The 27,670-nt window shown below is 41.0% G+C and overlaps 1 protein-coding gene across 1 annotated transcript in view; it reads left to right on the forward strand.

The window, feature by feature from the left end:
- The window catches only part of JPH3 (junctophilin 3), a 203,253-nt gene that overhangs the window by 148,747 nt on the left and 26,836 nt on the right, over window positions 1–27,670 (forward strand). The window contains exon 3 of the mRNA XM_001366161.4: window positions 23,264–23,388. Coding sequence (XP_001366198.1) covers window positions 23,264–23,388 — 125 coding nt within the window. The remainder of the gene's footprint in view (window positions 1–23,263; window positions 23,389–27,670) is intronic.

The raw sequence follows: 27,670 nt of genomic DNA on the forward strand, positions 1-27,670 counted from the left end.
TGCCATTTTCTTCTCTAGCTCATTTTATAGATGAGGAAACAGAGACAAACAGGATGAAGTGACTTGCCCAGGGTCACACAACTAGAAACTATCTGAGGTCAGATTTGAATTGGGGTCTTCCTGATTCCAAGTCCATGAGGCACCTAGCTGTCTACTCTTATTTGGCATAGAGTAGTTAAGTTAATACTTTGAAGGAGCTTAAAAACTGTCACTCTTAGTCCTTCCCCACCCCACTTCGTCTCTGCCACTGCAGAACTGGAAAGAGGTCCACATAGGATTAAGGTTCTTTTGCATTTAAAAAATGTTGGGACCACCTGTAACCTTGTCCAAAGGGTTTATCTTTATCAGCCAGTGTCTAGCCTAATGTTCATGAACCACCATGCTTAGAGAGGCTAACCTTGGGGAGTAAATCCAGTCTACCATTGGGAACCTGCTTGAAGTCTTTCCTTAGTTGTTGATCCTGGCAGAGTTTGTATTCCATTAGCAGAGCCTTCAAAAGCCCAGGGTCACCTTCCCATGTTCCTAAAGGCAGCTATAATGGTGCAATGGATAGAGTTCTGGGCTTAGAGTTAGGAAGACCCGAGTGAAAATCCAGCCTCAGGTGCTTCCTAGTTGTGTGATCCCGAGCAAGTCATTTAACCTCTGCCTTCCTCCATTTCCTCAACTGTAAAATGGGGATCATATCAGTACCTGCCTCCTAGGGTTGTTTGTGAGGGTCACATCAGATATTTGTAAAGTGCTTACTTAGCACAGTGCCTGGCATATAGTATTTAATAATTCTTATTTCCTTCCTTAAACATAAAAATTGAAGTTTTTCTATATCCTACACAACTCTTCTCTTCTGATGACTCATTTGGCCATATTTTTGGCCACTTCAGCGCAATTCATTGTTGGTACCAAGCTGCATTCTTACTCCTGCACTCCTCCATCCCTCCATTGCCCTTTAGATTACCCACAATTTTGAATCCTGGAAATTGGTGATGACTTTTGGTTCTTGAAGATGGTGCCAGTGGATAATCTACTGTGGAAGTTCTTCCCAATCTACAGAAGCTTTCTGTACATATGCAGAGGTGGACAGTATATTTTATTTGTCTTCTGAGAAGTAATTTAGATATGTCCAGAGAGGCTTCATATTGGCCATGTAGGGTCATGATTTTTTTGGTTACAGCAACTTTCAAAAACCACCTTCTCAGTTCATGGAAGTGTGGAGAGAATTTCATAACCATGAAATCACAGATCCTTATTTATCCAAGCATGATATATAATATGCATATGTGCATATGTACATGTATATGTAAATAGATTTGCAAACAATACACACATAGTTCCAAGCACATAGTAGGCACTTAATAAATGTTGATTGATACATTTCCTTATACCCAGTTCATTATTTCAAGTACATTTCAACCATGTTTTACTTTGCATATTAATCGTCTATCTTCTTCCTACCCACCGCTACTAGAACCAGAGACCTTGCTCTTGATTTAACCATTTTAGTTCTGGAAGTCCTATGATGGGACTTCCCCACCAACTTTTCCCCAGTCTTGATTGGTGAGTACCTGCCTTGGCCTCCCATTTCAGCTAAGCCCAACTCTGCTCCATTTTCCCTGGTCATCTTTTCTCCAGCTTTCCATTTCAGGAACTATAATCAAATCAATACTTCCCTCACTTTGGAAAAGGACCTGTCAGTCTATTCCTTCATAATACTGATTACCATCCCTGGAATTTTCCAAAGCAAAATATTCTTCTTTGGCTACCACTCCCCTGGATATATCATTCTTTTTCTATCCTTTTATCTTTCGTTCTGTATTCTATTACTATATGTTTTCCTTGTAGGCAGGAATTGTTTATTTTTATGATCACTGGTGCTTATTATAGTTCTTAGCACATAGTAAGTATTTAATGAATGAATTTTCATTTTTTATTTTGTGTGTGAGAGAGAAACAGAGAGAGAGAAGAAGAGAGTGAGAAGAAGAAGAAGAAAGAGAGAGAGAGAGAGAGAGAGAGAGAGAGAGAGAGAGAGAGAGAGAGAGGCAATGTAAAATAATAGAGTTGACTTTGGAATAAGAAAGTCAAGTCAACAAGCACTTGTTAAGCTCCTACTATGTACCAAGTCACTGTGCAAAGCACCTTGGTTACAAAGAAAGGCAAAAGAGAATCCATGCTCTTAAGACAGGCTAATGGTGGAGATCACATGCAAACAACTGTGTACAAACAAGGTATACACAGGATAAATTGGAACTAAGCTAAGAAAGAAAGCACTAGCATTAAGGGGGACTGGGAAAGGCTTTTTGAAGCAGATTTCATTTTAACTGAGACTTCAAGGAAGCCAGGAGGAGGGAAAAAAATCTCAGGTATGTGGAAGAGCCCGTGAAAATGCCTGTAATCTAGAGATGGCGTGTGATATGGGAAGAATAACCAGGAGGCCAGTGACACTGGATTGTAGAGTACACAGTCAATGCCATAGGATTGTAGAGTACACATAGGGGGAAGTAAAGTATCACAAGCCAGAAAAGGTAGGAAGGGGTCAAATTGTAAAGGACTTAAAAGTCAAGCAGAAGTAGATCATGGTTCACTTTCTTCCTCTGCAGTATAACAGTTGTGTGACCCAAATCACTTAACCCATCAGTGCTTGAAGCATCCAAGGCTAAAAAGGCTCTGGTAGAGAGAACGTCCCTCATCAAGAGCTTGAAATCCCATATTTTCTGTATACACATATGTAATGATTATAGAAATTTGTGTGTTGTTTATATATACACATAGAAATGGTTTTATAAATGGATAGATTGTGTCTATGCATGTTACAGAAAGGCAGATTTCAGCTCAATTTAAAGAAGAGCTTCCCCAAAAACAGTGTTCTGTCCAGAATTGGAGTAGGCTGTGTGGAAAATAATAAGTTCCTAGAGGTCTTCAAGCAGTGCCTGGAAGACTACTTGTTGGGAGATCAGGATTTAGAACTAAAAGGGATTTTAGAGATCATTTAGTCCTTCTTCCTCATTTTACAGAGTAAGAAACTGAGGCCCAGGAGACTTTGGCCAAAGTCACACAGGTCCTCTTTCATACCCCAGTGTTTCCTCTCAGAAATGGAGGAGAAGGGATTCCTGCTGAACTTCAGTTTGGGCTAGATGATCTCTGATATCTTTTACAATTCTGAGGTTTTTTTTTTTTTCTCTGAGATCCTTGTGTCCCCAAGGAAAGTAGCTAAAAGGTCTTTGGGAAAGAAGAGCTCATTTAAACTTCTAGATTCAAGTACAATCCTCTGATTGACTGCCCTGCCTGCTGATCAGACAGTAATTGATTTTCTGGCTGCCAAGAGAAGTGACCATGGTGATGAGAAATGTAACTCGAATGTAGGGTATACATTGCTCTTGGAAACAATGAGTTCCTGAAATGGCCCATTTGATAGAGGGAGAAACTCAACTCTCTTGGTTCCCAGCCCACCCTTTTTCAGTATTGATGTACAGGATTCTAAGCATCAGTGTGTCTCAGGCCCCACCAGTCAGGCAGGGGAATGTGATCAGTAGACGTCCCATAGTGCCTTGGGGCAGGTGCCTGGGCATATCCATCAGGAGACAAGTTTTGCATTTTGACTCAAGGCAATGGGTCAGCACTAGGCAGTATCAGGAAAGATGATCTAAACTGGACTCTTAGGTCCATTGCTCAGGAACATAGCAAATGTTTTGGCCTCACCTGGATTCCTTTTCTTTCTTGGGTTCTAGTTGTAGATGTAAAAAAATTAAGAGCAAGGTTTCCATCATTTGAGTCTTCTAGATATACTGTTATAGGACAAGGATCCAAAGAACAACAAACTTGCAATCATCTCCTTGTGGGCCAGTGGCAAAAGAAGAAGGATAGATCTAGTTTGTCAGAGCCTTGCTTCCTAATGTCGCAACAGTTACCTAATCTGTTTCTACAGGAGAAATATATTCTGTGGCTTCCAATAAACACTTAGAATCTCTAGGAAAGTCGCCTCAGCTAAAATCCCACTTTCTGGAAGAAGCCTTTTCCAATCTTAATTCTGCCTTGATTCTAATTCTGCCTTCCTTTGTTGATTACCTCCAATTTATCTATAGCTCTTTTGTACTTAATTGTCTATGTAATCTATATCTCCCTTGTTAGACCATGAGTTCTTTGAGAGCAAGGGACTATCTTCTGTCTCTTTGTGTATCCCTGGTGCTTAGTACAGGGCCTGGAAAATAGTAGGCACTTAATAAATGTTTCTTGTCTGACTGGCTGATTAAAAATCAGAAGCATAAGCAAGAAGGAAGGTGAAGTCAAAGAGGCTATCCGCCATGCTACTTCTGGGGCTACTGGTGTCCTCAGAACATTCTCAGAGAAAATCACATGAGATCCCTTCCCTGGGTGATCTTCTGACATTCCCCAAAGATTCTTCTTTTCTGTTCATCTTTGTTTCTGTTTTGTCTTGTTTTGTTTTTAAATTGGCAGCAGGTGAGAGAAATGAGCATCCAGGCTTCTTCCCTAGCAGCCCAACCAGCATCTGCATGCCATTCTGGAAGGGCCTGCAGAGATTGAAGAAGATCTATTGACTTGGCTGGCTGGGGCCTTTTTTCCTTTCCTGGATACCTTTGCCTGCCAATTTCACTAGCTGCCTGATAATAATGATGGAGCCAGATCAGCAGAAAATTTACCTGAGCCAGCCCCGAATCAGGCTCTCTGAGCCCCCAAATGGGAGCCTTCAGAAGCTTACAGGGATTCAAGGCAGAGATGAAACTCCTGGCAATGATGGGCCTGGTCCAGGCAAGAGCCCTAGGTCAGGGCTCAGCAAGACTTTGAATTCTAAGCATCACAAGCACCCAGAGCTGGCACAAGGCTCAGCCATGCTCAGAGTGGCCACTGGGTGTATACAGCTTAGTTGAAGGAGGAAGAAAAGAGAGTGGCACAGTCAATAAGAAGGAAAGAAGGTAGGGAAAGAGGGGGAAAGGGGGAGATTCAGTTCAGTTATACATTTATTAATAATAGATGCAATATAAGCAAGGCATTCTCAGGCCATGGTGCTCATTTGTTGTTGTTTTGTCATTTCCGCTGTGTCTGATTCTTCATGACCCCATTTGGATTTTTTCTTGGCAGAGATACTGAGATGGTTTGCCATTTCCTTCTCCAGCTCATGATGAGGAAACTGAGGCAAACAGGGTTAAGGAACTTGTCCAGGGTCACATAGCTAGTAAGTATATGCGACCAGATTTGAATCTGAGGCTCGTTTTACTGGACTATAACCATTTATTGTAAGAGAGGTTATCTACCTCAGAAGGTTAAGAGAGTAATGATAGATAGGCCCTAAAAGAGCATCAATGAAACACTTTGAAATGTGCAGAAAAAAACCCAAAAAGCTGCAGAAGGGGACATAAACAAATGGAGCAGCTTTATCACCTCATGCAATTATGCATGCATATATAAACACACTTCTTTAGAACAAACCCCACATAATGGAAGTTAACAGTTTCATATGCAAGTCTATTTCTTGTTTTTTTTTAATATTGAAATATTGGTATTTATTGATGATTGTTACATTCAAATTTTTAAAAAAGAAAATGAAAAACAATATCTGTGAATCTTATTGCACCATATTACGGGTTACAAAGCATTTCTCATTTAAGCCTTATGACAACCATTTGAGGTAGGTATTATTATTATTATCCTTACTCTACAGATGTAAAATCTGAGGTTGAAAAGGGTAAAATGACTTATCTAGTCAATGTCTGAAGTAGAAGTAGAACCCAAGTCTTCCTAACCCCTATTCCAATAACACCATGCTGCCTCATCTAGAAGGCACTGTTATGGTTCTTGTCTTTCCTATTCAAAGAAGTCCAAAAATGACATCATGATATTGGGGTTAATGTACAGTGTGTCCAACTATGGAAGATTAGACTAATATGAACGTGGAAGGTCCTACCACGTGGGGCATAAATGGTTCAGATGAACATTTGGGATGGAGATGTCTCTAAATGTGAGGATCTCAGTTTCTTTTGAACTACTGCATCTTTGCTTTGCTCATGGAGCACAGCACCTTCTTTGATAGGGACACACCATGCCAGATGGTCATGTGTGAGTGTCTCCCATATTTCACAATTGATACCAGAGTTCTTCAGAGAGACCTTGAGAGGGTCCTTGTATCATTTCTGACCTCTGTGTGAGCTCTTTTACTAATCACATATAAAGCACCTACTATATGCAAAGCACCATGCTTAGTTCACTACCTGGCACACAGTATGTGTTTAATATATTTTTGTTGACTTGATTAGAGAGATAAAAAGAGCTTAGTGGAGTGAAGATGAGGAGATTAAGAAAGGAAAAGAAAAAGAGGAAGAAGAAAGATAAGAGGAAGGAGAGGGGGAAAGAGGAAGTAGCTGGAGCAAATAAAGGTGAAGAGGAAAAGGAGGATTTAGGAGAAATGATGAGAGGAAGAAGGGGATACTAGAAGGAGAAGGGTAGAGCAGGAGAAAGAGAGAAGAAAGAAAAGGAAAGTATTAAAGGGGACAGGAAAGAAAAATGAAGAGGGAGAGATGGGGAAGAGAAACTCGAGGAAGAAGGAGAAGGAAGAAATAGAAAGAAAGGTGGGAAAGAGATAGGAAAGGGGGGGAGGAGAGAGGAAATAAATGGGTAGAGTAGCCTCAGTGACTAACCCAGGTGTTACTCTGGGGACCCTTGCCAAGGCTCTGATGTTTTTCTAGCCCCTATCCTGAATCTTTCTCAGGAATGGATGCATCTCCCTCCCCTTTCCCTCTCTCCTCTGGTTCAGAGGCTCCTTCTTCCAGTTGTCCTCCTGGCCATCCTTTTCCAGTCTATCCCTAGGGCAGGCAGTATTCAAGTAGAATGCAATTGTTAATGCTGACCTTATATTTCTCTCTAAGGGAAGGATGAAGGCTTTCCTCTATTATGCTTGCTTGGAGCCTACAGGATTGAGCCTTCCTTGGATGGGGTGATTTAAAGCATCCTTTGTAGTAAGCTTATCTGCTGGTTGTCTGTAACCATAGAAGTGGTTTTTGTTTTACGTTTTTTATTATTCAGAGGTCTGAATACTAAAGAAAAGACCAAGTCTATTTTTTTCTAGAATTGCATTGATAGTGGTTAGTGAGAAATCAGACTCTGTTTCTACCATAAGAGCATTCATGGAATCATTAAGGAATCAAGTTCCTTGCAGGAAGACCAGGGAGAAATGAGTTGAAAGCTTAATAATCTCAGATATTAGACTAGGACCTGCCCTTGAATAGGGCCAGAGTGAAGTCTGTGTGTCTGTGAATCTGAAATGGACCCAAGCTCAGGACTGGGTAACAGCTACAGAGCAGATTTGGAAATGGGGGGACCATCTCATATCTACTTAAAAACTGTATCAAAAATCACATGTTTTCAGAGCTAGAATAACCCATAGAGATCTTTTAGTCAGACCCCTAGATTTGATTAATAAGGAAAGCAGGCTTTGAAAAGGAAAACTGGCCTGTCTAATGTACCACAGAATAACAGAATATTACTGGAATCTGGGAAACGATCTTTGAGATCATTGAGTTTTACAGATAAGGAAACTGAGATCCAGAGAAGTTAAAAACTTGCCTAAAACCACACAGCTCAGAAGCACAAGAGATGAAGTCTCCTAGATAATAGATGGCAGAGCCAAGACAAGAAGATGGATTTTCTGATGGAAAATCCAGTGCTTTTTTCCAATACTGTATGCAACATAGTTGTTTTTCATTCTATCCCCAATAAATGTAACTCCCTATAGTAAGCCTGGCAAATTAAAATTTACCATTAAGGAGTCATTCCTTTGGGTTAAATATTACCCATATCCCTTCAGTCCTCTTTTGCTGATGCAAATGCCCCAGGGCAGGGGAACATAAGATATAAATATTTTAGTATGAATTAGCCTTATGCTAGAAGCAGGAAATTTGGCGCTGAAAGGGGTCAGAAGTGAATCATCAGCTACTGCCTAATGTTAAGTTGATAAGATCATAGATTTAGAGCTTGAAGGGACCTTAAGGGACATTGAGTCTGACCTTGTTTTACAGATGAAGGAAGTGAGGTTAAGAGATGTTAAGTGACTTGTCTGAGGTTACAGTGCTAGTAAATGTCTCAAGATTTGAACTCAGGTCTTCTGACTTCAAGCTGAATGCTCTTTCCACTGCATTACCAAATTGCCTTTAGCCTCAGCCTCACTTCTCCCTAGGAGGCTGGTATGAAAGATTCTAGTGGTCTATGGCTCCTTGTATCTATCACAGTACCTAGCACAAAATAGATGCCCAGTAAATGTTTGTTGGATTGAATTGCTTGCCTCCCTAGTTGAAAGTAAAGTCTAAGCTTCCATGATTCTAGGTGTGAGATTATGGTGATGGCTTAAGATTGACATCTTCTAGCAACCACTTCCCTGGGGACCTCAGAAAGTGTTCACTAGGTATCATATATCATCAAGGAAGGAGGTTGGTGGGGGCAGCTGGGTAGCTCAGTGGATTGAGAGCCAGGCCCAGAGACGGAAGATCCTGGGTTCAAATGTGGCCTCAGACACTTCCCAGCTGTGTGATCCTGGGCAAGTCACTTAACCCCCATTGCCTAGCCCTTACCACTCTTCTGTCTTGGAACCAATACACAGTGATGATTCCAAGATGGAAGGTGAGGGTTTAAAAAAAAGCAAGGAGGTTGGTGCAATGACCTGTATTCCTACTTTAGGCTGTACTTCAGACCTATCCATCCTCTACCTTGTAGTCATAGCACTGCTTCTTTGATATGTAAAAAGCAGTATTTTCTTTTTTAAAAAACCTTATCTTCCATCTTGGAGTCAATACTGACTCCAAGGCAGAAGAGTGGTAAGGGCTAGGCAATGGGGGTTAAGTGACTTTCCCAGGGTCACACAGCTGGGAAGTGTCTGAGGCCAGATTTGAACCTAAGATCTCCTATCTCTAGGCCTGACCCTCAATCCACTGAGCCACCGAGCTGACCCCAAAAAGTAGTATTTTCTTCTGGTCCCTTACAGGTTAATTAGCTATTCTTATACTGTCTGCTAAGAGCAACACTGATTAGCACATAGGTATTGGTGGGTGTGTAGCCAAGGGGGAGAAAGCGATTTATAATGAAATTCCATTAAGTATCCAGCTAGGAAATAGAAGTTGATGCTGGGGGAGAGGGAGGGAGGGAGAATATGAAGATAGAAGATCCTGGTATGTGCCTGTATGACCTCAGCAATCTAATCATAGTATATGACAAACTCTTATGGAAAGGAGATGTTTCTGAATAAAGATACCTCATTTTTCAATGCAGGCAGAACAGGACTGTACTTGCCAGCTGAGGACTGGCAGAATAGTCAATAAATAACTTCCTACTAATTTGGGAAGAGTTCTTCTTTTTTACTTTCTTTTTCTTTTTTTTTCTTCCTTTTTTTGATAGTAAATGTATTACTGTTACTAGCTTAAATAGATAATGGTGAGTTAAGCAAAGATCTAGAGAGTAAATACAGCACCACGGACAGCGGCAACCCTGCAGTCACACTGTCATTCAGTTCTCATTGAGCTTTTGATCATACACTTAGATTCAGATTGGACATTGGAAATCACCTAATATATAAGATTTTCATTTTGTATATGAGGAAATGGAATCCCACAGATTCCTGAAGTTCAAAATCTAGTGTTCTCTCTACTATACCAGATGGCTTATAAATTCACAAATGAACTTAATATCTGGAGTAACTGAACTTGAGTAGTATAATCATAGATCATTAGAGCAGAGAGGGATGTTAGGAATTATCCAGTATATCTCCTTTCTCCCTTTTATAGATGAGATTAGTTGGACACAGAAAGAAGAATAACCTGCATAGAACTAATATGTATAATGAACCATTCACACACACACACACACACACACACACACACACACACACACACACACACACTCACACACACACACCCCTTTGTGAATAGTAGCGCATATCAAGTCTTTCTAACTGGACTCACATGGGAGTGAGTTTATGATCCTGTCTTCAGGACCACTATGCTCTAATCAGCTGAGCTGCATGGCCAAGAGCTACCACATCTGTTTATTTTGTTTATTGAGGCAATTGAGATCCAACTATCTTAGATGGACCTTTTGGGCCATTGCCTGGCAATCATCCTTTAGTTTTCTTGATATCGTTTTATTCATAAAAAGATCCTGAGTCTTTGGGAAATTCATCACTATAGGAAAGAAGAAGAAAATAGAATGACATATTTGGGCAGGTGGATACTAACAAGAGCCCTAATATACTAAAAATAATCTCTTCTTCCATATGATGGTGTCTTTCTTCCTATTCTCCTTCATGTGCTCATCATTCTAGTCAAACTAAACTGCTAGTTATCCTTCCTATCCTGTCATGCATTCTCCAACCTTGGTGCATTCATGAAAGCTTGGATGTACTTTTTAATTACCGTTAGGTATCAAAATCCTTTTATTTTCAAGACCCGAAGTAGATGCCACCTCCTCCATGAAGTCTTCCCTGATCCCCACCCTCCAGCCTCTTACTGTAAAATTTCTTTGGGTCTCTAGCTCAATGTAATATAATGTTCAACTCAAGAGTTATTTATTAATAGCCTAATAAGATACAAACAATCTACTAGGTCATGCCAGGGATAAAAAGGAAAAAAAATAAAAACAGACTATGACTACTTGCATTCATTTGGGGTAGAGGATGGGGGCAAGCAAAAAAATATGTGCACAAATAAGTAAATGCAAAATAATTTGGGAATAAGTGCTCTAGGGATCAAGAAGGACCTTGTAGAAATGAGTCTTGATCAATGGCACATCTTAAACCCAGCAGAATTTTGTGTCATATATGGGAGGGGATGAAGGGAGGGAAGGAAAGGAAAGGAAAGGAACATGAGCCTTGTAATCATGGAAAATTATTCTAAATCATCTAATTAAATAAAATTAAAAAAAGAAGGGCCTTGTATAGAGTCTATCACTTGAGCTGGGCTGAGAAGGAAGCTACAGATTCTAAAACATGGAGATGAGGAGGGAGAATGTTCCAACCATGAGCATGTCAGCAGTCTGACTCCATGCAAATGCATGAAAGTAGAAAATGATGGCATGCCATACTTAGGGAGCAAGCAAATAGGTTAGGTTGGCTGGCATGCAGAGTATAAGAGGAAGAATAATATGGAATACTCTAAGATAAATGAGTTGGATTCATAATCTAAAGGGATTTAAGTGCCTAACAGAGAGGCCAATACATTATTTTATTTTATTATTTTTTAAACCCTAACCTTCAGCCTTAGAATCAATATTGTGTATTGGTTCCAAGGCAGAAGAGTGGTAAGGGCTAGGTAATAGGGGTTAAGCGACTTGCCCAGGGTCATACCACCAGGAAATGTCTGAGTTGATTTGAACCTAGGATCTCCCATCTCTAGATCTGACTCTCAATCCACTGAGCTACTCAGCTGCCCCCACCCCACCCACAACATTTTAAAAAACGTTGTTGTTGAACTGTCTCATTTGTGCCCATCTCTTAGTGAACCCATTTGGGGGTTTTCTTGGCAAAGATATTGGAGTGATTTGCAATTTCCTTCTCTAGCTCATTTGACAGATGAAGAAACTGAGGCAAACAAATTTAAGTGACTTGCCTAGGGTCATATGGCTAGTAAATCATCTGAAAAGGGCTTCAAATGCTTAACAAAGAAATTAATACTTCACTCAAGATAATATTGCCATTGCTGAATCATTTCAGTCATATCTGATTCTTGGGACCCCATTTTGGATTTTTCTTTGCAAAGATAGTGGAGTATTTTGACTTTTCCTTCTTAATGCATTTTATAGATGAGAAAACCAAGACAAATGGTGACGTGCTTTGCCCATCATACAACTAAAGAAAGTAATGAGCCACTAAATTTGGAGAGTGATATAGAACAAAATTTTAGGACTATTAACACCTTTGTGATTGATGGAGAGGAGAGGAGAGGAGAGGAGAGAGATGGACTAGAGACAGAGAGATCAATTAGGAGGTGATTGTGATGGTGTAGACCAGGATTAATAAGGATTCAAAAACAATAATATTTTGTTACGGTTAATATAATAATATTATAAATATTAATATATTACTTTTATTTCTATTATATTTTTATATTTATTATATATAATTATATAATTAAAATATTGGTGTATTAATATAATATAATAATTAATAAAAAATAATAAGGTTAAGACAGTGGGGGTAGAGTCAACAAGATTGGGCAAATGGTTGACTCTGTGGGACTAGGGAAAGGCAAGAGTCAAGGATGACTCTAAAGTTGTGAACTAGAAATATTTTAATACTGATGACAGCTATAGAGAAGAGGAGAGAGATTAGGGAGCCTTCTGTTTGGGACATGTTTGAGGTGCTTAGAGGATATCCAAATGGAGAGCTCCAGCAGACAGTTGGAGATGTGGCACAGAAGCTCAGGAGAAAGATGAGGCCTGGATATGTAAATTTGGGAGTCAACTCTATAGTTATATATGGAAACTTTCCTCCCACAAACCAAGAGAAATACTATAGAAAAAGAAGAGAAGAGGGTTGAGAACAGATACTGGAATGCACCAATGCACTGGGGAGGATATAGATGATCATCTAGGAAAGGATACTTAATCGTAATCTAATATTAGATAATTAATATCTGTATCTAGGATGAGGCAAATATGAATACTCTTGTAGTGTGTATTGGTCAGACCATTCCTGGATTATTGTGATTAATTCTAGGCAACATGTTTTAAGAAGCATGTTGATACACTGTGAAGAATCCAGAGAAGGAAAGGTGGAGTGGTGAACTATTTCAAGAATAGGCCAAATGAGGATCTGTTGAAGGGACAGAGGGTATTTAGTTTTGAGAAGACAACACTGATAGAGGAAGGAGAGGGAGGAGAACTAAATTCAGTTAATTGAAGACCTGCCACAAAGAAATCTAAATCTGTTCTCTTCTTTTCAGAGGACAGAACAAGGAGCGATGGGTCTAAGATGCCCAAATGCCAGTTAGTTTAAAGAAACCTCCTAACAATTCAAACTATCCCAAAATTTGGACATTTCTTGTTCCTTTAAGATTTTTAAACAAAGACCAAATGGTTGCTTGCTGGGCATGCTGTAGAGAGAATTCTTACACAGGCAAGGACTCTCTTCCAACTGTGAGATTCAAAGATTCTCTCCCATCTTGGACTTCCTAAAGCACTTTGTAGGGATCTTTCCTTTGCTCCTCATAAAACTAATGGAGTGCTTCAGCTTGCAAAGCATTTCACAAAGATGAGCTCATTTGGTCCTCATAACAACTCTGGGAGGTAGGCACTATTATTATCCCCATTTTATAAATGAGGAAACTGAGCCACACAGAATTTACCTTGCCCAGAGTCACACGGCTAATCAGGAACTTCTGACTAGAGATCTAGTGTTATATGCATCACATCACCTGGCTGCCTAATTACATTGTACCTTATATAATGTTTATTTGAGGTCCCAGGAATTTTAGGTAATAAGGGCTGAGAGGACAAAAACCATCTTTTTATCTCAGGAGCCTAGCTTAGGGTCTGGTATACATAGTAGACCTTTAATCAATGTTTGTAGAATTGCAGTTTCTAGAATCCCATCATTGGTGCCGCTCTCCTATTGTTTAAAGTTGACAAGGCTCCATTAAAATGTAGGTGGGGTTGGACTAGATGGATTTAAAAGTGCATTCTATCAAACATTTAAAGAGTAATTAATACTTATGCTACAAAAATGATTCTCAAATAAAGCAATAGAAGATACCCTATGAAATCTCCTTTATGAGACAAGTCTCCTGTTACACAAAGGAGAAACAGAGCAGATAAAAGAACTCTAGACCAATCTCACTAATGACTACTGAAGCATAAATTTTAAATAAAATTCTTGTAAGAAGACTACAGAAACATATCCAGAGGATAATTCACTATAACCAAGTTGGATTCATACCAAGGATAGTTCAACGTTAAGAAAACAGTTAGCATAATTAATTATAGAAACAAGAAAGAACAAATCCCACACGATTATTTTGATAGATGCAGAAAAAATCCTTTGACAAAATTCAACACTCATGTGCTTTAGAAAACTCTAAAAAGCATAAAGATAGAAGGGCCTTTTAATATAATTAAAAGCATACATTGAAACCAAGGGCTAGCATAGTTTCCAATGGAAAAAAAAAACGTAGAAATATTCCTAGCAAAAAAGAAAGGCAAAACAAGACTACTTTTAACCCTTCCCCTGATTCATTTCTCACTCGCTAACCTGTGATTTGACAGAGCTCTAGAAATGTTAGCTGTAACAATAAGGCAAGCAAACAAAATCAAAAGTATAAATATCAGCAAAGAGGAGTTAAAACTGTCCCTATTTGCAAATGACATAATTGTGAGCTTAGCATACCCAAGAGAATGAGAGATAAAAAACTAATCAAGATGACTAATAGCTACTTAACAGTTGCGGGATTCAAAATAAATCCACACAAATCATCAGCATTTCTATAAAGTACTAACAAAAGTCAGGAAATTATAATAAGAGAAAATCCATTGAAAATGACTATAAAATGCATAAAGAATTCATTTTTAAGATGCACACAAATTATTCAGAGCATCCTAAAAGTTTTGTTTTAATAGCTTAACACTGTATTAAGACCTTTTGGGGGTGTGGGGTGTGGCACAGAGAGGTAGCACAGTGGATATAGCATCCAGAGGTCCAAATTCCAAATCTGGCCTCAGACACTTCCTAGTTGTATGACCCTGGGTAAGTCACTTAACCCTGATTATCTAACTCTTGCTGTTTTTCAGTTTTAGAATTGATAGTAGGATAGCAGAGAAGGGTTTTGGAAAGAAAAAAAATGGTTTTTTAGGCAAATACAAATACAAAACATCTTTGACAGAAATAAAGGGAGATTTAAATAATCAGTGGAATAGTCACCATTGATGTTTCAGCCATGGCAAAATTAGAGTCAGAGAGAGTAGATAAAGGGCTAGACTCAGAATAAAGAAGACTTAGATGAGAGGTCCTGGATTCAAGTCTATTAATAGATACTTTCTATCTATGTAAACCCTGGACAAGTCGCTTAACCTCCTTTTATCACTCTTCTGCCTTGGAACCAATATATAGTATTGACTCTAAGATGGAAAGTAAGAGTTTAAAAAAGAGAAGATTTTTTTCAAATCCTATCTCCAACATTTATTGGCTCAATGACATCTAATTTCTCAGTTTTCTAGACTATCTTGAGACTGTAAATTGCAGACAAGGTGCTGACCTCACCAGAAAGTTCCTGCAACCAGAAAAAATGCAGGTTTATTCCCTGTTTTGTTCCCACTACTTAGAGTAGTTTACATATTTCATGCCAATCAAATTAATTACCCAGGTATTATTTTTTAGAACTAGACAAAATAATTAAAAAGTTTAGTTGTCAGAAATAAAGATTTAGAAGCTTGAGAAAAATTATGGAAGTGTGAATCATTATCACCATTCATACTCTAGTATAAAGCCATAGTCATGAAAGTATTTGCTTCTAGGTAAAAGGCAGAAAAGTAGATCAGTGGAACAGAACAGATAAACAAGAAACAGAAATGATGAAAAAGAGAAGTTCAAGGTTTAACAAACCCAACATCAATTACTGGAAGAAGAACTCCCTTTTTATAAGAACTGATGGGAAAACTGGAAGGCAGTTTGGCCAAAATTAGAATTAGACCAACATCTTATACCACACACCGCAATAAGCTCAAAATGGATACTTGATCTGAATATAAAAAGTGACCCAGTTAAAAAAAAAAACTTAGAAGAAAATAAGACCAAGTACATTTCACTGCTATGTCTAAAGGGAGAATTAACCAAATAATCAAGAGGATATTATAAACAATAAAAGACAATTGTGGCTACATGACTACACTTCAGCCTATTTCCCATTCAGCTGTCAAACTCATCTTCTTAAAGATCAGGTCTGACCAAAACACCCTCTTACTCCCCCCCATATACTCTGATGTCCAGTAACATCAGCCTCCTTGCTGTTCCACAAACAAGACACTTATCTCCCACCTCCAAGCATTTTTCCTGGCTCTCCCTCCTGTCTCCCTCTCTTCCAGCTTATTTCCACCTCCTGACTTCCTTGGCTTCCTTCAATTCTTGATTAATTTCTTTTACAAGAAGCTTTTCTCAGTCCTCCTTCATTTTATTTCCTCTTCTCCTGAGATTATCCTGCGTTTATCCTGTCTAGTTATTTGCATCTTGTCTCTCCCATTAGACAATGAGTCAAGGATTGTCTTTTGCCTTTCTCTGTATCCCCAGCACTTAGCACAGTGCCTGGCACCTAGTAAGCTCTTCATTAAATGCTTGTTGGCTGATAGATTAATTGTTATTGACTTGACCCAGATGGTTGGTAGGGGTTTTGTCCTCAGAAACAGCTCTAGCACCCAGAATAACATTGTAAGTAACTGGGGGTCAGGGAGCTTCGAAGCTGGGGCTGTTCCACATGGGGTGATTCTGGTTTCAGGCTTGCTGGGACAGAAGGCAGAGAGGAAGATCCTGCTCTGGGCTTTGGAAGCCATGCCCACAGCCACCCGTGGAATGCAGAGAATAGCTTAGTCTGGCCTGGCTTGGGGTCTCCTGGGAATTCATCCTGCTGAGCATTTTGCTACTTTGCCAGCCTTCCCTCTCCTCATTCAGGCAAAATTGTTGGAAACTCGGAAAAGCAGGACAACATGGGAGGGCCTTTTTGTTGTTATTCCCAGCAGGTTTCCCAATCATGAATGGAACCCTATGTTGGGAAAATGTCTGGATTTCTTTAACTCAATGGCAAAAAGGCAGAATTTCACTAAGGAGCTACAGTGAAAGTGGAACAGACATGTGTAAGGCAGGACATGCCAGGCCTGGGACATGAACAGGGGGCTGCATGCCAATAAGCCCATGGGCATGTGCAGCCATAAACCCTTTACTGGGATCCATTTACTCTCTGGGGGCAGGGTGAAGGTGGCATTTAAATTGCATTTTGTAGGAACATAGAAGCTATATATTTTTTAAAAGTGAGTTTCACACTGATAGAAGACACTTAGATTCAAAGTCTGACCATAATAACAATTCAAAGCCTGGACAAAGCCTGTCACCTTCTATGAACCTCAATTTCTTCCTCTGGAAAATGAAGGCATTGAAGTAGACATTTTTTGAGTTCCCTTCCCTTTCTAATGGTCTGTCTTGTTTGGACCCTCCCAGTTCTAACATTCTCTGTTCTAAAGACCCTCTGAATTCTGACATTCTTGGTTCTAAGATCCCTCCCGGCTCTGATCTGATAGGGCCTTTAGAACATGAAATGTCACAGCTGGAAGCCATCTTAGAACCCAGAATGTCAGAGCTGGGAGTGGCTTGTGTTCCAGGTCCCTTCTGGCTCTGATATTTGGTCTTCCAAGGTTCCTCCCAGCCCTGACATTCTCTGTTCTAAGCTCCCTCCCAGCCTTGACATTCTCTGTTCTAAGGTGGCTTCTAGCTCTGACATTCTCTGTTCTAAGGTTCCCTCCCAGCCTTGACATCCTCTGTTCTAAGGTCCCTCCTAGCTCTGACATCCTCTATTCTAAAGTGGCTTCTAGCTCTGACATTCTCTATTCTAAGGCCCCTCCTAGCCCTGACATTCTAGGTTCTAAGGGCCCTTTCCAGCTCCAACATGCTCTGTTCTAAAGTCCCTCCCAGCTCTGACATCCACTGTTCTAAGCTCCCTCCTAACTCTGACATTCTCTGTTCTAAGCTCCCTCCTAGCTCTGACATTCTCTGTTCTAAGATTCCTCCTAGCTCTGACATTCTCTCTTCTAAGCCCCCTCATAGCTCTGACATTCTTTCTTCTAAGCTCCCTCCTAGCTCTGACATTCTCTGTTCTAAGGTTCCCTCCCAGCTCTGACATTCTCTCTTCTAAGCCCCCTCCTAGCTCTGACATTCTCTCTTCTAAGCCCCCTCCTAGCTCTGACATTCTCTCTTCTAAGCTCCCTCCTAACTCTGACATTCTCTGTTCTAAGCTCCCTCCTAGCTCTGACATTCTCTGTTCTAAGGTTCCCTCCCAGCTTTAACATTCTGTATTATAAGGTGGCTTCTAGCTCTGACATTCTCTGTTCTAAGGTCCCTCCAGCCCTGAAATTCTCTATTCTAAGGTGGCTTCCAGCTATGATATTTCATGTTCTAAAGGCCCTACTAGATCTGACATTCTAAATTAGAGAAAGGAGAACTCATAAGTGGACTAGAATGGTTAGAGTTTTCCTGAATTGCTTCATGGAGAAAGTGGTACTTATGAGAGGCGGCTAAGTAGACCTGGAGCAATGAAGACCTGAGTTCAAATGTGACCTCAGATATCTAGTAAATGTGTGACCCTGTACAAATCACGTAACCTCTGTCCACTTCAGTTTTCTTAACTGTAAAATGGTGAGCCTAAGAACACCTACCTCCCAGGATTGTTGCTGGGATAAAATGAGAGTATTTGTAAAGCCCTTTTCAAAGCTTAAAGCATAATATGAGGGTGAACTGTCATTCTTATTCTTATTAAGCACGGGCCACAAAAAATCATTAGGGCTGAACAAGAAGAGAAGCAAATAGGGAGTTCAGGTGGGGATGGGTCATGTGGAGGATTCACATTCGCCACGCTACAGAGGCAGGAACATTCCTTGTGTATTTGGGGGATGGTAATCAGACCAGATGGGTTGCTGCAAAGGTTTCATGCATAGTAGAGTGTCGTGTAAGATAATAATGGAAAGTGTATTCACTCATTTTATCCACCTGACCATGTTGATGGTATGGGGATGGTATGGGCAAGGACATCATTTCCTCTACCTCACTGCCTATCAGGAGGTCTCTGCACCCTGCAGGTCCACAGCCATTCCATGGGCCCACATTTTGAGGCTGGGTTCAGAGAAAATTGGATTTAGGGTAATGAATGCTCTCCTTCCTCCCTTCGGCCTCCAGGCTTCCTTCTAGACCCAAGTCAAATACTGCCCTCCATGGGACCCCTTTCAGGGTGCCTTCCTCCCACTGTTGGCCCCTGGGAAATTCTCTTCCACTTCTACAGTGAGTGTGTAAAATTTATGGTATATAGTATATAGAACATATGTTCTATATATATGGTGAACAGTGTATATCACATATACCATATGTACATAATATATAAATTATATTGTATAAATAACTCTATATATCCTATGTACTACCTGGTGTATCATACTTTTAATATATGCATTACATGGCATAAATAATACTATATCTCATATACACTATACAATATATATAACATGTGGTGGTATGTATGATATGCATGTCAAGATACCATCATATATAGTGTATATATGTGATATATCCCATAAAGTGTATATGTACATATGTGTTTTATAAGACATATGGCATAGTATGTGTGCTATTAGATTTTAGTTAGACTGAATATTTAATTGGTGGTCGCCAGGGATTTGATTTCTAAATCCCAAAATGAATTACTCAAGTAAATGGAATTTAGTAATAGTTTATTTTTACAATGGAGGGAATATATTAAGGAAGATATAAAAGGAGGGGGAGAGAGAGAGAGAGACAGAGACAGAGACAGAGACAGAGACAGAGACAGAGACAGAGAGAGAGACCTTCCTCTAAACCAGTTAGAAATTCTAAGATACCAGTCAGGGGAAAGGAGTCTGATGGGCCTTTCTCAGAGGTTCAGACCTCCAGAAAGGGCAAAGAAAGAAATCAGCTTTTACACTCATCACAGTGACCATCTAAAAGGAAAGCAGTCTGAGGTCTCCTGCCCGAGCTTCTCCAGGGGTCCAGTTCCACAGCCAAGTGTCTTCACTCCAAGTTCGAGTGACTGTCTTCCAGTCCAACGCTGAGGGACTAATAATCTTCACTCCAAGCCAAAGTGACTTATTGATTGAATTTCTCCCTGTGTGTCTCTGTTTCTACTATTTAAAGACCTTTTTATCTTGTGTCACCTCCCCTAAATTTTACATCTACCAATCACAGATGACGCTCCACTCTTTCACATGTGGGTCATAGACCTCCCACTCAATGTATGAAATGGGTGTTCATACCTTTTTGTGGTTAGTTCACACTTTTTGTGGTTAAAATGGGTAGATCTACTTTAAATACTGGGTTTATATAATCAGAGAGATGCAAATCAAAACAACTCTGAGGTATCACCCCACACCTAGTAGATTGTCTAACATAACAGCAAAGGAAAGTAATGAATGCTGGAGGGGATGTGGCAAAGTGGGGACACTAATTCATTGCTGGTGGAGTTGTGAATTGATCCAACCATTCTGGAAGGCAATTTGGAACTATGCCCAAAGGGTGATAAAAGACTGTCTGCCCTTTGATCCAGCTATAGCACTGCTGGGTTTGTACCCCAAAGAGATAATAAGGAAAAAGACTTGTACAAGAATATTCATAGCTGCACTCTTTGTGGTGGCCAAAAACTGGAAAATGAGGGGATGCCCTTCAATTGGGGAATGGTTGAACAAATTGTGGTATATGTTGGTGATGGAATACTACTGTGCTCAAAGGAATAATAAAGTGGAGGAATTCCATGGAGACTGGAACAACCTCCAGGAAGTGATGCAGAGCGAAAGGAGCAGAACCAGGAAAACATTGTACACAGAGACTGATACATTGTGGTACAATCGAAGGTGATGGACTTCTCCATTAGTGTCAATGCAATGTCCCTGAACAATCTGTAGAGATCTAAAAAACACTATCCACAAGCAGAGGATAAACTGTGGGAGTAAAAACACCAATGAAAAGCAACTGCTTGACTACAGGGGTTGAGGGGATATGACTGAGGAGAGACTCTAAATGAACACTCTAATGCAAATACCAACAACAGGGAAATGGGTTTGAGTCAAGAACACATGTGATAACCAGTGGAATCGTGCGTCGGCTATGGGGGAGGGAAAGGTGGGGGGGGGGGGGCGGGGAGGAAAAGAAAATGATCTTTTTTTCCAGTGAATAATGTTTGGAAATGACCAAATAAAATAATGTTTAAAATTTAAAAAAATATACTGGGTTTACACTTTGGGGATTAAAATCTAAAAATAGACAGGGTATTACAATTTAATCTTCACAAACAAGGAAGAGCTAAGTACCTTCATTGTTGCAATCAGGGGAGAGACAAATCCAATCTTCACAGCGCAGACATCCACTACGATGTATGTAGGGTATGTATGTATATGTGTGTGTGTACACATACATGTATATTGTTTATATATATACGCCATACATATGCCATACATATACCATTTATGTAATAGAAGAAGTAAGCTGAGAGAAACTGTTACTTCTTGAAATAGTGAAGGTAAACTGATGGGAAACTTACTTCAGCTGTGACTTGAGAGAGCTGCTACAGGAAACTAAACCTGCTTATTTGTAATGAAGGTAAAACAAAGAAATGCTATGGGATGCCACCACACAGGGATGTTAGAGGACTGCTTATAAAGGAATGCCTTGGGGTATACTCTGGGGTTTATTCTGAGGTTTGCCTATTGATCCCTACTGATTGCTGATGGATCAATCTATTTCCTAACCTCCTTCCTCCCTCATTCCCTTCCTTAACCAACCCTCTCCTCCTTTGCCTCCCTCACCTCCCCAATCTTCTTGAAGCCTTTTCTTCTTCCCTCCCTCCTGAGTGAACTATAAAGATATTCTAGTTGCTTTCTCAGTCAAGGGGTTTATTGGGATAACAGAATGGGAAACTGAAGTAAGAAGGATGAGGAAATCCCTAATCTAAATGAGGTAAAATTGAGGGTTTGGGAAGTCACAAGTGTGACTCTTAGACAGTTAGGGAGATGGAGGACAGCAGCCCCTTCAAAATCTTCCTTCTTCTTTTTCACAAAAAATCAGTGAGGTCTCTCAGCTTAACCCCAGAAAGAAACAAAGTTCAAAGTCTCTAAGTTTTCTCCTGGCCAGCTCAACTCTCAAATAGACCACTAACTCAAAAGCTTCTCCCCTGGTCAGCTTCCACTGCTCAGAGCCAGAGAGACGGAGACCAAGTCCCAAAAGCCAACTTTCTCTTCTCAGTGTCAACTTCAACTGCTCAGAACCAGAAAAACCCCAAAAACCAAATCAGCCTCACAAAGGTCTTTCAGTCAGGTTCAAACCTCCAGGGAGAGAGAGAATGTGACTTCCAGTCTCTAGAGACAAAGAGACCAAAAGCCAAATTTCTCCTCTCAGTGTGGCCACCAAAAGCCCCCAACTGCCACTCCTGGGAACATTCCATTAGAATCCTGGTTCTTGCATCTTGGTCCACAAGTCCTGCAAAACCTCTCTCTCTTCATGTCTCTATCACATATATCACATGCTATGCATACGTATATACTATGACATATATATTATATATACCCATGTGTGTAGATGGATGGATGGGTGATAGAGATATAGATGATAAAATCATAGAACAATGAATGATGGATAGATTGATAGATGATAGATGGACAGACACAGAGAGACAGAAAAATGGATAGAGATAGATGGATGAATGGATGAATAGATAGATGGAAGACTGAAGAGACAGACAGATAGACATAGATAGATAGATAGATAGATAGATAGATAGATAGATAGATAGATAGATGGATGGATGGATAAATACATAGATAGACAGACAGACAATATAGGCCTGGTTATCTGCATGTCATCTTCCCCCAATAGAATATAAGCTCCTTCAAAGCAGAAACCACATTCACACCTTTCTTTGCATCCTCAGCCCTTGGCAGAGTGCCTGGCATAGGGTAAATAAGTGTTTAATGAATGTTTTCTGACAGACTGGCTGAGATGCTAGGCTTGGGTCCCTTTTAGCTTGAAATCTCAGATTCTCAGGGCCCCTGGCCCTTAGTAGTTCCTTCTTTGGACTCTTCCTCATACGAGCTCAGAATCAGGAAGATCTGGGTTCAGATTCTACTCCTGACATTTACTGGCTTATGACCTGGGCTAGTCCCTTAAGTTTTCTGAGCCTCCCCATTTATAAAATGTAAGTGTTGAACTTGGTGACTTGTTCTTATTCCACGTTCTGTTTTCTTTGTTTCCACCGGGTGGAAGCTCTGTGTTGGGAAAAATTTCTTAAGCCTTAAAGCTGCCTTATGGTGGAAGGGGTTGCCCCTGAGGCAGGTGATGGATTCCTCATTGGTAGAGACCTTCAAGCATAGGCTGACCTACCACTGCTTCTCTGGTTAGCCTAAAGAGAATGCCTACTCAGCCATTGGCCGACCCTGCTGGCCCTACAAGGTTCCTGCCCGGCCTATGGCTCTGGGATGTGCTTCACCATCTCCCCTGTCTCTCCCACCTACATAGGACCTCCCACTCTCGGGCCAAGGCGGAGGCGGCCCTCACCGCGGCTCAGAAAGCCCAGGAAGAAGCCCGGATGGCCAGGATCACTGCCAAAGAGTTCTCGCCTTCCTTCCAGCACAGGGAAAATGGTGAGTTGGCTAGGAGCTGGGGCTCAGCGAGCTCCTGGGTGTTGGGGGCAGGAGGCCAGTGGGGCAAAGGGCCATTGGAGAAGTGAGAAGCACCAGCTGGTCTGTCCATCCTCCCTTCCTGAGTCATCTTCCCTGGCACAAGCCTCTGTAAACCCTGTCTTCTCTGCTTTGCTCTTGGACCCGTGTGTGTGTGTGTGTGTGTGTGTGTGTGTGTGTGTGCATGGGGAGGGTGTATAAAGCTATATGTTGTCATCCTTACAGCTGGCCTCTTCTTTCCCTCATACATTGCAGAAGCCTCTTATTCCTTGTGGAAAACCAAACAGCATTTTAGGTTTGTCAGATTCCTTCTTTCAACACCTTATGTGACATTTTTAATTCCTAGGTTGGGAGTGAGCAGCCAGGAAAGTGTCTGGGCTTCACCATCCTGGATTACTAGAGTTGCATATTGTGCCACCCACATTATGTGTGTGTGTGTGCATGAACACACATGTACAATTCTCTGCACTTTGGTTGGAATGAGATTTCGAGGTCTCTCTTCTTTGATCTCATTGGTGTAGGGGGATGACTGCTCAGGGAGGGAGAGAGCACCATACAATGGAAGGAATAATTGGAGTCGGAGGATTTGGGTTTGAATCCCACTTCCAACAATTCTTACATGGGGTCCTGGACAAGTCACATCAACTCCTTGGGCTTGATGCTTTCATCAAAAATGAGGGGGCTGGATCAGAAGGTCACTGAAGTTCCTCCAAACTCATCTATCTATGACTTTCCCTCTACCTAGGGAAGATCAGTAATGTGGGTTTAGAGATCCTAGAATCGTGGAGGGGGAATGAGACATTAAGCAATTGAACCAGGCTTCATAAAGGCGTGTTGGCCTGACTTTCTCTGGATGGGCCACTTGGGTATGTCAGAAGCAGGCTATGAACATAGCCAGATCTCTCCTGACTCTGGGATCAATTCTTTAGTGACTTGCCATTTTGTCTCTTCCAAGTCTCCCTTTCCCCCAACAACTTCTCCTTGTTCATAAAAGGCAAAGTGCTCTCTTCCAGGGTCCTCTTCTAAGGCTTCCTTCCCTCTCTCCCTCAGCCCTAACGTCTTAGGCTCACTCCACTTTGTACTTGGAATGCCTTGGGCTTTCAGAAGCATAGCTAAGCACCCACAGACCTCCCCACAAGGCCATCTGTCTGGGCCTTCTCTTGGGGGATGGAGAACTCAAGAGAAACACTTGAGAACCTCTATGGGCCTGAGCTTGTTAAAGACAAGGTTTTCAAACCATTGAACTATCCAAGGTTTTCACTAAATTTTTAATGACGAATTTAACAATCATTAAACATAGACATTTTTAAAAATAGAGAAAATCAACAAAGAGAATTGCATATGATCCCTTTACATATTTTTTGTTTTTGAAAAGTGTTCATGAAATTTAATTAGAGTAACAAGATGAAGCCTGTTTCTTTGTATCCTATTTCTGAACTTGTTTTTGTTTGTGTATCTTTACTTATTTTAATGCTTATCTTTTTCTTCTTCCTTTCTTTCTGCCTTCCTTTGTCTTTCCTTTCCTTCCTCCTCTTTTTCTTTCTTTTTTCCTATCCCTCTCTGCTCTTTCTCTCTTCCCTCCCCTCCCCTCCCCTCCCCTCCTCTCCCCTCCCCTCCCCTCCCCTCCCCTCCCCTCCCCTCCCCTCCCCACTCCTGGAGAACCAATTAGTTTTACAAGGCCTCAGATACCCAGAGACCTTTGTGATTTCATATTACTTCCTGAAGTGACATTTTAGATGATGCATCAATTTTTTACCTTTAATTTGGTCCTGGGTTGGTCTTCCCACCATCAGTGTCTTTTCTGTTTCTCCATGGAAGCCTTTACAGGGCCAACATGCCCAAACCAAAATCTGACATTTAAGTCTTTGGTTCTTCATCATAGTTTGGGCTGTGGGCCAGGATCCTTGGGCAGACTGGGGCTGGATGCGGGCATCTCTCACTTGATGAACCATCCTGAGAGTTGTGTTTTTAGGAGACTCAGCCCATTTTTATAAGGGTTGAGGGTCCTATGTAGATGGACTCCTTACAACTCTAGCAATCCTGCTATGAAAGAATCCTCCATTTTTATAATCTTTGCATAAGTTGGGAGCCTTGGGGGCCAGGATGAAGGCTGAATTGTTTACAATTCCCCCCAACCTTGAATGGCCTGTGGGTGCAGGAGGCAAGCAGGGAGGACTTGGAGCTGGCTAGCTCTGGTGCCTTAGAAGTCCCAGGGAGGGAGTATGAAGAACAAAGACATTGGAATCCAAGCGTAAAGACTGCGTGTACTGTTTTGCATTTTAACAATGATTCTTCCAGGAATATCACATGCTCAGGAACTAATTTTAGCCAAAGATCATTTCCCAGCTGGGCGAGCTGCTCAAAGGCAGGATTCTGAAGCTGAGCAGTATGGCACAAGGCTGCCACCAGCGCCCTCCTGCAGGTGTTCTCCCTGGTGCCCTCCCCAGGCACTATTCCCAGTGCTCCCCCCTCAGGGGCTTTCACCAGACTCTAGGTCTCTGGCTACAGAGCTTCCTGGGCTGGGAGAATGAGAGTGCAGCAATGACCCTGAGGGGCATTGGTAGAATGACCCTGTGCCACCTGTTGAATGCCAGGGCCAAGCAGCAGGTTTAAAGGCAAAGACTGCAGCTAGCAGTTCTTTCTTCCTCCCCCCTCCCCACCAAATTTGGCAAGGGCCCATCTCACTTGTGACTAGGAGGGCAGCGATGGAGGAATATCAGCATACTTGGTCCTCTCAGATCCTGAGCAGATGGCAGAGGGCTGTGGTGAGGTGAATGGCTCAGTTAAAATGTAATTTTAAATATCCTCACATTGCTGGAGATGGTTTGCTGGAGTCAAGACTTGACTGGGCTTAGGAGGGGCCTCCGAAGAGATCAGGGGGTACTAGGGGTACAGCTGGGAGCTGGCAGATGTCTCTGAGGTCCCTCATGAGCATAGGATGGATGGAATAAAATGATAGAGGACCACAAAAAAATATGAGAAGGAACTTCAAGGGCCAGTCTATTTTCTATACTGTTCTTGTGGGCTTAGCTGTTTGTGGGGCTGGGGAGAAGAGAGGAGGAGGAGACAGGCTGCAGATGGGGCTAACCTCTAGATCACTTCTTAGAGCTGCCCAAATTGCTCATTCATTCACTTTGGAAACAGAGTTCGATCTATTTATCAGTTAATAAGTACAGAGAAAGAGGAGGAAAGGGCCCATTTGGAAAAGACAGCCAGAGAAGCCATGTGGTATAACCAAGAAATAATGAACTTCTGGAATCAGAGGACCTAGGTTGGATCCCAGCTCTGATATTTACTACCTGGTATGACTCTGGATGAATTATTTCCTATCTCATGGCCCCAGTTTCCCCATACCAAAAATAAGATGCTGGAATTAGATCATCTTTAATGTTCCTTTCAACTCTAAGTTCTCTGATCCCAAGACCTGGGACACTGATATTTCAGTCAATAGACATTTATTAAGAGCTTATTATCTTTGGGAAAGCTAAATGGCCCAGTGGATAGCGAGCCAAGAGATAAGAGGTCCTGGATTCAAATTTGTCCTTAAATACTTCTTACCTGTTTGACCATGGGCATGTTACTTAATCCCAATTGCCTAGCCCTTACCACTTCTGCCTTGGAATCTATACTTAGTAACAATTCTAAAATAGTAGGTAAGGATTTTTTAAAAGAGTCTACAATGTGTCAGGCACTGTGCTAAGTACTAAGGATACAAAAATGAAAACAAAATACAGTCCTTGCCCTTAAGGATGTTATTTAGGAATGTTGATATGCTAGTCAGTCAATAAACATTTATTGATAACCTACCATGTGCCAAGAACTAAGCACTAATAAAAATACAAAAGAAAAAGACAACCCCTGCCTTTGAGGATATGTTATCTACTATGACTCCACCATGTTTCCTAGCAGGACCACAGACATCCTGGAACACTGGATGCCTTAGAGACTAGAGATTGGTAGAATGTTAGAACAGGAGGTACCTTGGAGGTCATCTAGTCCAAACCCCTTATTTTTCAGAAAAGGAAGTTGAAGCCAAGAGATTTTGTGGGAGAAAGAGTTTATATTTTCTTATAGTAACTTGATAATGTTTAACTACTCCGGAGCAAGGTTGAGAAATGTTTCATCTAACCTAAACCTCTCATCCTGCAATTTGATCTCATCTCCTCCTATCCTTCCTGAGTGGTTCTTAATTATCCTTAATCTTTTTTAACATTATAACTATCCCCTTCCAACTTTTCCTTTTCTA

Source organism: Monodelphis domestica, chromosome 1, assembly GCF_027887165.1.
Source record: "Monodelphis domestica isolate mMonDom1 chromosome 1, mMonDom1.pri, whole genome shotgun sequence".
Classification (NCBI taxonomy): domain Eukaryota; kingdom Metazoa; phylum Chordata; class Mammalia; order Didelphimorphia; family Didelphidae; genus Monodelphis; species Monodelphis domestica.